The 12,660-nt window shown below is 41.4% G+C and overlaps 2 protein-coding genes and 1 long non-coding RNA gene across 3 annotated transcripts; 2 read left to right on the top strand and 1 right to left on the bottom strand.

Annotated features, from left to right (window-relative positions):
* The first annotated feature begins 38 nt into the window (after positions 1–38).
* Positions 39–2,788, top strand: LOC135625314 (eukaryotic peptide chain release factor subunit 1-3-like). The gene is made up of 2 exons (XM_065129969.1): positions 39–166; positions 1,128–2,788. Exon 2 carries the CDS (start codon positions 1,170–1,172, stop codon positions 2,478–2,480), a length of 1,311 nt encoding a protein of 436 aa, XP_064986041.1. The 5' UTR covers positions 39–166; positions 1,128–1,169; the 3' UTR covers positions 2,481–2,788.
* An 880-nt stretch (positions 2,789–3,668) lies between these two features.
* Positions 3,669–8,530, bottom strand: LOC135625313 (mitogen-activated protein kinase kinase kinase 1-like). Its single transcript, XM_065129968.1, has 8 exons — positions 6,732–8,530; positions 6,483–6,567; positions 6,256–6,318; positions 5,819–5,976; positions 5,547–5,622; positions 5,391–5,450; positions 4,420–4,527; positions 3,669–3,958 (listed from the first exon to the last, which is right to left on the bottom strand). Exons 1-8 carry the CDS (start codon positions 7,874–7,876, stop codon positions 3,776–3,778), a joined length of 1,878 nt encoding a protein of 625 aa, XP_064986040.1. The 5' UTR covers positions 7,877–8,530; the 3' UTR covers positions 3,669–3,775.
* A 229-nt stretch (positions 8,531–8,759) lies between these two features.
* On the top strand, positions 8,760–12,196 carry LOC135625317 (uncharacterized). The gene is made up of 3 exons (XR_010492019.1): positions 8,760–9,473; positions 11,405–11,470; positions 12,002–12,196. It is a non-coding gene; the product is annotated as an uncharacterized LOC135625317 (long non-coding RNA).
* The last annotated feature ends 464 nt before the right edge of the window (positions 12,197–12,660 follow it).

Genomic DNA, 12,660 nt, shown 5'->3' with positions numbered 1-12,660 from the left:
GACCTCCGCCGTTCCGTTTAATAGATTTGTTGTCGGGGACAAATAGGTACTTTTAAGATCCTCTTAGGGCTACAATGGTAAGATAAGGCCTCTGCTTTCCCATTCTTGGATCCGAGAGGAAAGCACTTCGATCGCGCTTACTCACAGCCGCAGGCGCCGCCACAGGGTGATTGCCCTCTCCTCTCTGTGTTCTTGTGACTTGAATCTTTTACTTTTCTTGGCCTTTGTTGAGAATTGTACCTATTTCTTCCTTTGTTTGTCCAATTTCACTGGTTTTACCGGAAAATTTTGGTTTTTTGGGTCCTAATATGAGCTTTCTATATGGTAATATCATGTGTTCTCTTTAGGTTTCTTGTTTTGAGTTTTCTACAATTTGTTGATTTGATTAAATTCTGGAATGCCATCTCCAACTCAGAAGAAGATCCAAAAGAGCAACATTTTGTTACTCTTTTTCCTTCTCTTCTTTTGGTACACAATCCCTCTCTGTTTTTCGACAGCAAACAAAATTCTTTACAGAGCAAAATTGGCATGTAGAAGTAGTACAATAATCCTGTGTGAGCACTGAAAACAGAGATCTAAACCAATTTCCACACTTTGCTGTGTGAACTGTATTCTTTATCTTGTTTCATTTGCTTGAACATATCTTACTACTATGTTGTTGGTTTCAAAAATATGCAAATATCTATAACCTGTGCAGTTTGAAGGATTCTTCTGATCTCCAGGTCTCTGTAATCATATTCAAAATCACATCCAGGGAATGTTTCGATCAGTAACAATCAAGTAGCTCTCTTCTAAGATGTTGAGTTAGTAGCTTGGTTGTTCTACTGTTGCTTAACAACGTCATATGCATGGTTGGAATCCTATGCGGTGGAGCAGATATGCTTTGAAGTCCTAAGTAGTTTTGTCTTGGTTCGTGGTTCGTGGTTTAGGGATTAGGTTACTGATAAGATTGTTTCTAGTTAAGTTTCTTGCAAGATGATGAAACCAATCCAAGCACAGCATATGTGGCCTATCATAAATCGTGTCGCATTTTTTTTTCTTTTATTAAGAGAGACTCAATCAGTGTCAAACTATTTAAGAGCCTGTTATTTGCATGCTTCTGCCTCTCAATCCGGTATCTCATGCAGGTGATCAGCGTACTTCTCTAGTGTGCTAGAGGTTACCAAAACATGGCAGATGGTCATGAAACCGATAAGAACATTGAGATATGGAAGATTAAGAAATTAATCAAGGCTTTGGAATCTGCAAGAGGTAATGGCACAAGCATGATCTCCCTCATAATGCCACCGCGTGATCAGATATCTCGAGTCACCAAGATGTTGGCTGATGAATATGGAACTGCTTCAAACATCAAAAGTAGAGTCAATCGACAGTCTGTCTTGGCAGCGATTACATCTGCTCAGCAAAGGCTGAAACTATACAACAAGGTTCCTCCCAATGGACTGGTGTTATATACTGGAACCATCATCACCGAGGATGGAAAAGAAAAGAAGGTGACTATTGATTTCGAGCCTTTCAAGCCCATCAACGTGTCGCTCTATCTTTGCGATAACAAATTCCATACCGAGGCTTTGAATGAACTTTTGGAATCAGATGACAAGTTTGGTTTTATAGTTATGGATGGAAATGGAACTCTTTTTGGCACATTGAGTGGTAATACGCGTGAGGTGCTCCACAAATTCACTGTTGATCTTCCAAAAAAGCATGGTCGTGGAGGACAATCAGCACTACGTTTTGCTCGGCTTCGTATGGAGAAGCGCCATAACTATGTGCGAAAAACAGCTGAACTTGCCACCCAGTTCTTCATAAACCCAGCTACGAGTCAGCCAAATGTGGCCGGTCTAATTTTGGCTGGTTCAGCTGATTTCAAAACAGAGTTAAGCCAGTCGGACATGTTTGACCCGCGTCTTGAAGCTAAAATACTCAATGTGGTTGATGTTTCTTATGGAGGAGAGAATGGATTCAATCAGGCCATCGAGTTGTCAGCGGAAATTTTGTCAAATGTGAAATTCATACAGGAGAAGAAATTGATAGGGAAGTATTTTGAAGAAATAAGCCAAGACACAGGAAAGTATGTCTTTGGTGTGGATGACACATTAAAGGCTCTTGAAATGGGAGCCGTGGAGACCTTAATCGTATGGGAAAACTTGGATATCAATAGGTATGTGCTAAAAAACAGCACCAGTGGGGAGATTATAATAAAGCATTTGAACAAGGATCAAGAAGCTAATCAGAGTAACTTCCGAGATCCAGCAAACAATGCTGAACTAGAGGTGCAGGAGAAAGTTTCGCTGCTGGAGTGGTTTGCCAATGAGTACAAGCGTTTCGGTTGCACATTGGAGTTTGTTACCAACAAATCTCAAGAGGGCTCACAATTCTGCAGGGGTTTCGGTGGCATCGGGGGCATCTTGCGGTATCAGCTGGACATGAGATCGCTGGATGAGCTGTCTGATGATGAAGTGTACGAAGACTCTGATTAGCATTCGGGTAACGGTTCACCGGGGCTGGGACAGGGGAGATCTTGCAGTGGCAACATCTATACCAACAAAATCTTATGTAGGATTTCTTGTCTACCATTGAAGTCGTGCAGAGATATTACAAATGCATTGCACAAGGAGTCAGATCCAAGGATTGGTGGTACATCTCAAGTACACAGTGGAACTCCAGGATTGGATTTTGCTGATCTCTAGCTAAAATTCATGTTGTATTGTTCATTTCAGTTTGGATATACTTATGATTTTATGTGTTTTTTTTTCTTTCAAATGGAAACTGCTTCATTCAATCATCAGAGAGGAACTGTGAGTCCAAGTACAGTCTGGGATTAAACTCTGCTCCCCAAGATGTAGACATCTCTTATGATCTACCACATAAAGCAAGATTGTGTGGTACCACATTCCTATTCCTCCTGATATAATGAAACTCAACTATGCAAAACTCATGTATAAAGGTCAAAATGTCCTCAACTAAGGACTGCAGCTGCCATGGTGGGTGTGTGATCCCATTGATATAGTTACTTAGAACAAGTTTCCTAGCCTGGTTAAGGCAACCTTTGGACCAGCCCTGAACCTTATTAGGAGCCTTCTCCAATGCCATTAGTAATAATGCTGCCTAAGGTAGTTTAGAGGTCATTTATCTTAATCCTCATCTTCTCACATATATGATGCTTCATTTGGGGGCACAATGATTAGGAAATAAGATTTCAGACTAAGCAAGATTCATCCTAAGATTGGATAATGATGCAATCTGATTCAGGGCTGAGATACTATGCTTATAAGAAGGGTTAGCCCTAAAGGCTAACAACTCATCATCTGACATAGATCAAATGAGACACATGCTATCTCTTAACATTGGCCAGCACCTTTGTTAAGATCTTATAAATCATATCGAAGAGGATGATAGTCATCAATCCTAAAATAATTAGATTTTTTAATGATAAAAACCAAAAAGGTCTTACCTCAACTAGGAGGAAGGTGAGCTTTTAGTGGGGGAAGGATGAACAGTTTCTTGTGAGTATATATTAGCAATTACCATTTGTACTATCTTGTTGTTCTAGCTATGATACTGTCATCAAACAAGTTTTCGACCATTTCACACTCTGAACACTTTTGTCTGTCTTGATCTATCGATCTTTCAGCAGTCAAGTCCTGCAAGCAATGCTTTGCTTCAAATCAGGCAAGCATCCACCCATTCATTCAACGAAACGAGTGCTGATGGCATCCTTGAAACGTATCTATTGCACAACAATTCCCGCAAGTCGATACTGTCAGAAGATAACTCAAGAGACTGAAGAAACTGACAGTGACCACTTCACAAATGGGTGTTCTAACAATTGGGAAGCAGACGGCCGATCACTCGGGTTAAGTTTCACGCATTGGCTGATGAAATCTTGGGCGTCTCTGGATAGGTAGCTCGGAATCGGAGGCTGTTCACCGCGGCCAATCCTAAATAAAGCTTGTGTCTGCAGATTGAAAGAGATCAATAAGTCTTCTAGGAAAGATGAAACAAAAGTTCATCTTTGAAGAACAAGCCAAATGTCAAACATAAATGGAATGCTGCTATAATTAGAACATCGGTAAGCGCTCAGATAAATTGCCTTTTAGCAACTATTCTTCTATAATTATAACTAAAACTTAAGGCTTTGTGAACAAAAAAGATTTATTAGAAGCTTTATTTCCCATAGTTAACCATTTTTTGTTCCTTTAGACTTTACCATCATAATAGTGGTCAAGCCATCGAGACTAGCTTGATATTTAATCAAGCTTCACCGAGAAAATTAGAGAAAATAGATGCCTAGCTGCTGTTGGCTGTATGCTTGAAGGAGATAATTAGTTGTTTTGTTGTGGAATTGAGAGAAAGGTTGAATCCAAAGCGTAAAACATAAACCAATAATCAACTGCTATTGAGATATGAATCACTCACCCACTCAAGATTAGGATAAGGAATCTGACGTGTCAGCATCTCCAGAACCGTGCATCCAAGGCTCCATATATCGCAAGCAGGTCCATATGTCTTTCTAGGATTTACAACCTGAATAATGATTGTGTCTCGATGAGTAAAAACTCCAACAAATCTCCTATGGTCATCTAAGATCAAAAGAGATTGAACATATATGCATCATTATAATCATTGAAAGAGACGGCACAATCTACATAGATGGAAATAGTTCTAGTATTTTTAGCAAACTAATCAAGCAAAGTTTACCAGGACAATTACAATCTTGTTTCTAGTGAGCATATAACCAGGTGATTTAAAGGTGCCACTTACTACCTCGCATACCGAAATACCGAATTATCACAAATAATCATCTGTGACAAGTAGAGGTTCTAAATGAAGATGAATGCATAGTGTTCAGGATAGCTGTTGTTTTGAATCCCCTTTGTGAACTTACAACTAGCTACTGCTGTGTTGTTATGTACCCGATGTACTGCTTTACCCAACAAATCTTGTGTTTCTTCTGTTTTCCTAATTTGTTTTAGGTATTGAGCAAACCAGAAACACAATCTATTGACTTAAATCAGGCATTTCATATCTCTCCCTCCCTCTACCCAATTGATGGCTAACATTCTTCATCTGTTGGTACACTATCAGAGGTTGTATCATCAGAGGAGGGTGTCATAGGTCACAGAAGCATGGTAAGTAAAGATCCTTTTGACGCTTTTTCATCTATTCTATTTCAATTCCGTGCATTTGGCTCCTTGCAGCTTGCCTAATTAGGTTGACTAGTGCTGTGCTGTGCCGTGCCAAGGAATCGTTACTTGCAAACTCGGGATAAACATGACATTTTATCCTCGTTTAAGTTGATATATAGAATGAGATGACACAAAACAATATAAGTTATAAGGTAATCATCAAGTGTTGTTATAGAAATTTACTAGAAGAGATGGGCTAACCTCAGGAGCCATCCAGTAAACACTTCCCTTGCATGATTTGAGCACATTGAACTTGGTTATCTGAAATCGTAAACAACACCGGTGAATATGCATGCACCAGAAAGCTTTTAAACCTTCAAACAGTTGCATGTAAAAGTTAGAGCATAATAAACCAACCTCTTTCGCCAATCCAAAATCAGCAAGCTTTACAGAGCCATTTGCATGAACCAGTATGTTAGCACATTTTATATCTCTGACAAAAGGAAATGATATCATTAGAAGTTGTATCTTAAGTTACTTATTGCTTTTAATGTGTAATTTCGTTAAACTTACGACAAAACTGATTATAATGTTTATGGATAATCTAATAATTGCAGAATGCATATGGATAGACAGTCGAATATAGAAACTTCAAGGTGAATTTTCTACAATTAAAACACTTGCATCACCTGTGCACTACATTTCGCTCATGAAGATATTTTAGACCATATAAAATTTGTCGGGTGTATGCAGAAACTTGGGTATCTTGTAGACGATACTTTTGGTATAGAGATGCAAGGGAGCCCTGTGTGATAAGTTCAAGGAAGATGAACAGCTTTGCTTCCTCCTGCAATACAATCCATACAATAAGTTAGGAATTGTTGCAGATATAGTAGGGATATAAAGAATCGATTTTTCGATTAGAAAGAAAATGGGCTCTCTCGTCTTCCAAAATAATAAAAATCATGACCCTAATCACAAGGTTTGCGGTGCATTTTCATAACAAAAACAGAAGCATTTAAATTTTGGCAAAAGCTGAAAAGAGTTACATATGAATTTTTTGCATTTGCATCTAACACGACAAGAATCCAACCTAAAACTATAATCAGATCAGAAGACAAATTACCTTGTCTGTTCCATAGTACTGGACTATGTTTTGATGTTCAAATTGGCTTAATAGCATGATCTCCTGAAAGATCAAGTGGAAAAGAAAAAAAATTCTCAGCAAGATAATTAATGATCCAGACAGAAGAACATTCAATTGGTACTTTAGGAATCAAAAGAGAACCATCAAATGTTTACGACTGAAGTGGAAGGATAAATACGACAGCAAAGATTTTCAGATTATTCTACCTGCTCAAGTTGAAGAATGCACTGTTGAGCATTACTTCCTTGGTCAAGCAAAGATACCTCTTTAACAGCAAAAAATACACCTACACTGTAAATGTAAAGATGGAACAAGCAAATGTGATCAGCAAATAATATCGGAAGAAATCTGATGACTATTCAAGGCGATTTTGAGTATGGAGCATTAAGAATCTAAAAAAAAGCATAGTTGTCATCAATGGATTCTAAGCCTTGCAAGATTGCATCAACACTTACTCACTGATCCCTTCGTACACCATTCCATAGGAACCACTCCCTAGAAGTCGACCTCGCATCCATGACTTGATGTTCCTCTTGAACTTGCCATTTGGTGAAACTATGAGCATTGTTTCAGTACTCATACTGGATTTATCATCATCAACATTCATGGTGGAGTAGGATGAAGTCCCGGTGAAGCCCTCGGAGGTCTCCCCCAACCTCAGCTCCACCAACTCTTCCTCTCCTTCTGCTTCTATTGTGTTGTCTTCTTCATCCGTTTCATCGTCATCGCAGGCACCAAAAGTATTATCTTTGTCCTCCGGAGCGAAAGACCTCACTATGTCCCAAGCTGAATCCATCCCGTCAATGGCTGGCAAGGACATGTATGGAGGCGGTGGGAGTGCCGGTGGTGGAGTGAGGGGCGCCAAATTTATCTGCGGCGGTGTAAGATTTGCCGGAGGAGCAAGAATCGATGGCCGAACACCTCGGATTCCTCCATCACCTCCCCTAGGTTCAAAAGATGGGACGGAATTCCTGACAGCTTCATCATCCGCGACCGTGATTTCCATGGAAGTATCGCAGGAATTCTTCGCAGGTTCGTTCTCCTCCACATCGTGACGTCCTGTGGGTTCTTCGATGGACGCGGAAGAGTGAAAAGTAGGCGGTGAATCCGACGCCAAGGTGGCTGATTGAGATGCAAAGGTGGGGTCTTCATGGGTTGCGCTATCGGGATGAGAGAGTGGGGATCTCCTGTGGAGGAGGTCGGAGGAGGATAGCGCCTTGCGCGCCTCCCATGCGGGCAGAGAAATGGCGAAATCCTCGGGCCCGGAGAGGCCGAGGCTACGGCAGAGGATCTCCACCTCGCCCTCGATGCCCCCAATCCGGAAGCTGGTCTGGTTGGAGTACGGAAGGTCCAGCGATCGGGTGGGACGAAGCGGGGGCGACTCGTCCGACGAGGCTGAACAGGAAGAGGAAGAGGAGGACCACGACACGCCACCGGCAGCCGCCGCCTCCACCCCGTAATCGAAGTTTTTGGCGGCGTTGCGCCTGTCTAGCCGGGGCGGCCGTCTCATCTCCTGCTGCTCGTGCTGCAGCCGCTGTTTGGAGTCCATCGCCCCGCGCCCCAATCGGAAGGCGCCTCTTTTATGGCTCCAGAACAGCATGGTTGCAGGACGGAACAAATCCCATCACAAAGAAGAAACGGGAAGAAGATGTTCTAAAGGTGATCGGAGCTCATGGTGTCAGAAGATCCAATCTTTGCAGCAGAGGAAACACGGAAAAGCGGAAAGGGAGCGGAAAAAGGAGAAGAAAGAAGGGGAATTCTGGTCAAAGGACGGATCTGGTGGAGCTCAAAGGGCCGAGCTTTGGAAACTTCAAAGGTACGAGTTTTACGAGTAATAAACCACGCGACGGAAAGGGACGAGAAGAGGCTCTATGCTCCACCGCTGACCCGAAGGAGGCGTTTGAAGCCAGAATTGAATACATGGCTGGCATAGGGAGCTCGCCAATAGAGATGCTTGGCGTCGGCCAGGGAGAGACTGGAAAGTGACACCGGGATTTCAGGAACAACGTACCAAACTTCGACGCCAGAGTACAACCTCCCCGTTCTTGGTCGGCTTCCACTTAGCAGACAATGAACCCAAGTCCAAGTTTCCAGCTCTTCTTCATTCAGTGGGGCAAGGAATCTGTTGACTTTCTGACATTGGGTGTGAATCAGATCAACCATCATGATCCTTATCAGTTCCAGCGGCTACGTTCTGACGGATCTCCGAAGTCCACCCGTGAAATTTATCCGACTGGACATCCAAGCCTCTGTCGAGAAGTCAATTCCCAGTCGGTGACTCAGGGCATGATCTTAATCTGCATCCTCTCAAACGGAAGAAGGGCTCAAAAACACGCTTAAAGATGCACCTCGACGATGACGGTGACTCAGAGCCCAAAATTCAATGCGACGAGAGACTGGCGTACCGGATGCAAAATCTGATACACCGAAGCTAATCGGGTTTGAGTTCCATGGATTTTGCAACCAACGACGTTTCTTGAGATGTCGGCGCAAGGTTGACTTGTTAGAGCCGTCAACGCCACCGTAGCGAGCGCCGGTCCCTGTTCCGGTGGACCGCAGAAGAATCCAGTTGCTCAGATTCGTGATCATTCTAAGTAGACAACTAGTCAACGTAAAGATCTAAATCGTGACGAATGATAATGGCCGGCAGGCATCCGTAAAGACTAAACTCATCTCGCGCGGTTGGTCATCACGCGGCGCATAGTCGATACGCGTGGATCAAGTTACAACACGAATCTTAAAACATGACAGTCCACGCCCCTCTCGGTATCACCCGGCCGATGCCACGCGATCCAACGTCGCTCGATTCATTTCCTCCTCGAGTCTTCCCAATCTAATCTTTTTATTTTACGATTGTTCATTTACCAAGAACCCTAATTATTCCTCGATCCCTTTCTGGGAATTCGCCCCTTCTCGTTCAACTCCTATGATGCGATCTCTTCTCGCAGCATTGCGTCGGTCCGTCCCCACTCTCGTCTCCATGGCGCCACTCAGAACGCGACCGGCCCGAGTGACGAGGAGATCGCCGTCGCCGTCGACGGAGATGACTCGCCCACGGCCAAGAAGCCACTTAGGGCTGAGTCGAGGATTCCCCTGTTCGTGATCTTCTCGGTCGGCCTGCTGTGCATCTTCCTCACCATGCCCGAGGCCGAGCACGATACAATCCTAAGGCTAACGCGGCACCTCTACGTCCTCAAGTGAGCTCCCTCTCTCTCTCTCTCTCTCTCTCTCTCTCTCTCTCTCTCTCTCTCTCTCTCTAAACGTATCTTTACTCTCCTGATGCTGCGTTGAATTGCCTGAAATCGATAGCCCGAAGCAAAAAGGACCTTCATTTATGATTTTTCCTGCTGGACACGTATGTTCAATTGTAATTATATCAAATGCACTCCGGAAGGCCTTCTATTGATGTAAGTAGGTAATAACTTCGTAGCAATCTTTTCCTATGTATATCTCCGTCATCTTCATAACAATTCACAGTGCATATCAACTGTATGATATAAGTTCTTGAAAGTAGTGTTTAGAAATTTTGGATTATGTAAAATATGGTTGACGGTACTTCAATTTGATCGTTCTTGGTTAGGAATACTGCCTTTTTCCTTGTGAAAAGTTAAACCGCAAAATATATACACGATGCTTCACATCTGGAACCTTGCAGTTAGTGGAATATGTGCTCATAGAGTAGTTTGCATCTTCTTTCATTTTCTTTTATCCTCCTTGCTGTCCCCATCTCTATCATCTTACTGTAATTATGAATGAGATGTATCTGCTCGTTAGACAGATATCCGCCGGTTAGACATTTAATGAACTTTATGAATATAGATACCAATCAACACCTAAGATGATGACTTGAGAAGTATAGCTTTTTGGTTCACGTTGGCTGCTTGTTAACCTGTCAAGTGTTCATAACACTATAAGACAAATACTTAAACATAAAATGTGACCCTGTTTCTCTTTTTGTCTACTTGCCGATTCATTCTTAGATACACCACTGCTGATTCATATGCTCAAGAATGCTACCGATTTGAATATTCTTGTATGGATAGTGATGGGGCCTTCAAAAACGTGTAAGCAGCCTTGATTGAGTGCATGATATGAGTATAACAATGATACATTTGACTATGGCTTTCCATGATGAGGGACCTCCAATTCGAAAGGGTGCAACTAAATTAATGCCAAGTATCATATACCTTTATTTGACGTCATTCAAATTCATTGTAGCTTGAAAAATTAGAGCATTGATCAAGTGATTTGTTAAGAGGATATTTTGATAATGTTGCATAGGGCCATAGGCATTGTTTTCACATGACACCTATTTCTGCTGTCTTCTAACCAATCTATGATTGTTATTTTAGAGGTCTGGTTGAGAAGCATGGTTGGCCCATTTAACCTAGTATGAAGAAGTTCTTTTTTATATACTTAATTGGATAAACATTCTGGGGCCAGAGAAAGTTCCATGAGATGTTCATATGGTGCCTTGGCATGATAAGGATGTTCTTTTGTTCATTTTCTTGTGCAAGCTTAATCCTTTAGTCTGAAAAATCAGGATTTTTTTATTGCGTAAATATTTTTGCTTTATAAGATTTTTTGGTTTGCATATTTATCTTCAAGGGACTGAAAGATGTGTTCTTATATTAATATGCTTGGTGGTTTATTTTCTGAAGCACCCCAGAATGCCCATGCACTATCTTTTTCTTTTCCAAATGTTATACCATTGTTTAAATCCATTCTGTTTGATGAACTTATAGTGCAATCATATAAATGATTGTGGGACACCTCTGTTGTATATAATTGTGTCATTACTAATACCTTGTTGGACAACGTTTTTTGGTTTTTTTTTTTATACCAAACTTTTTAGTGTCAACATCCTATTCAAATTATGGAGTAATGTTTTTTGCTTATAATTTTCTGTTTTATGTGGTTGTGCTTCTTTAGATTCACTAATGAATCATGACCAATCTTTTCTTCTATATTTGTAGTATCTCCGCACACTTGAATTTGTAGTATTACCTCTCAAAAAGAATTTTTTAATGCTTATCTTCTTGTATTGTTTTCTTTTTTCTTGTTGGCATTCTCTTTTGCACAAGTGACATTTATTTTAGGTTATTTTTCAATCTACATCTTTTTGCAGATGTTCATGATACCTGGTACCGCATTCTTGTTATTACTGGCTGGATCTCTTTCGGGGTCATAAAAGGTGTTATCCTGGTACTTCTTTGTGCATATACTTGTTTCTGTATGTATGAAACGGAAGTAACATAATTAAGCTTGAATTTCTTATTAGCATGATTGCGAAATCTTCATTATCAAAATTTTTCCCTTGTCATTTTTCCACAAATGTACAAAATGCATTTAAGATGAGAAAATTTGCAGTATCCACTAAAATCCTTGCAAGTCCATATGCCTTTTCTGGATAATCTTGTTGCACCTGACTATTTAATTGAACAAGGCTCTGGTGAGTTATTGAATAACATCTTATTCTTTATTTGACTTTTCTGGTTTGTTTCTCGTTTTCTTTAGATCAATTTGACTTGATGGTTAGACAACTTTACATGCTCTTGACAATAAGATGTTTCTATACTCACTCATGTACCTTCAGGGTGGCCTTGCTCGTTAGGGATCTATTTGTTTCCATATTTCTGACAATTCTAAATCCCAATTTGCTTGGATATTTTGATTCTGTTCTTGGCTCTATAACTTCAATATAAGTTTCGTTTGATTGTTACAGCACATTACGGGTTGCAGCAGACCTGAGTCTAACGTCCGAGCTTGTGGCAAATTTGGGAGTGGAGAAAGAACATGGTGGTTCGGTGGGATGCTCTGCAAAAAGTGTTGGGACGCATGCGATAAAATTAGTAGAGTAATTAAATATTATGTTGTATGAGAGTTATTTCACAGGATAATTACGTGGAATCGTCGGTCATTACTCGATCGTATGATTAGATGCTCGAGGTGGTGTCGAATCTGCCATGGCACTGTGATCGATGTGTCAGATCGTTAAAATATGTGATAGATGATGATGGTATCAGATTGCAAAGCATGCTGCTATAACTCGATCATCCTAAATCTGGGCTTATCAAGTTTGACATCGTTCATGGACCGCTTCCGCTTCCAGCGTAGGCAACCCTCCATGGAGATCTATCAGGAGAAGGAAAACTTCTGAACAGACCTCCACTGAACTCGAGTCTGTCCAAATGCTACTTTTGCTTTACATCATCAAATCAAAGATGCGAGCTTGTGGGCTCGAACACACTCACTGTATGCCGGTTTTGCTTAACTCATATACAGGAGGCCGGTGTGCACTGCTCTCTGCCACCGTCATCTCCAATCCAAGTGCCCGACAACGTCGAACCAACTTGCCATTCTTTTGCGCCACTTACCCTCGTC

Source organism: Musa acuminata, chromosome BXJ2-10, assembly GCF_036884655.1.
Source record: "Musa acuminata AAA Group cultivar baxijiao chromosome BXJ2-10, Cavendish_Baxijiao_AAA, whole genome shotgun sequence".
Taxonomy (NCBI): domain Eukaryota; kingdom Viridiplantae; phylum Streptophyta; class Magnoliopsida; order Zingiberales; family Musaceae; genus Musa; species Musa acuminata.
Note: the sequence above shows the minus strand (reverse complement) of the source record. Positions and strands in the feature narration are given on the sequence as shown.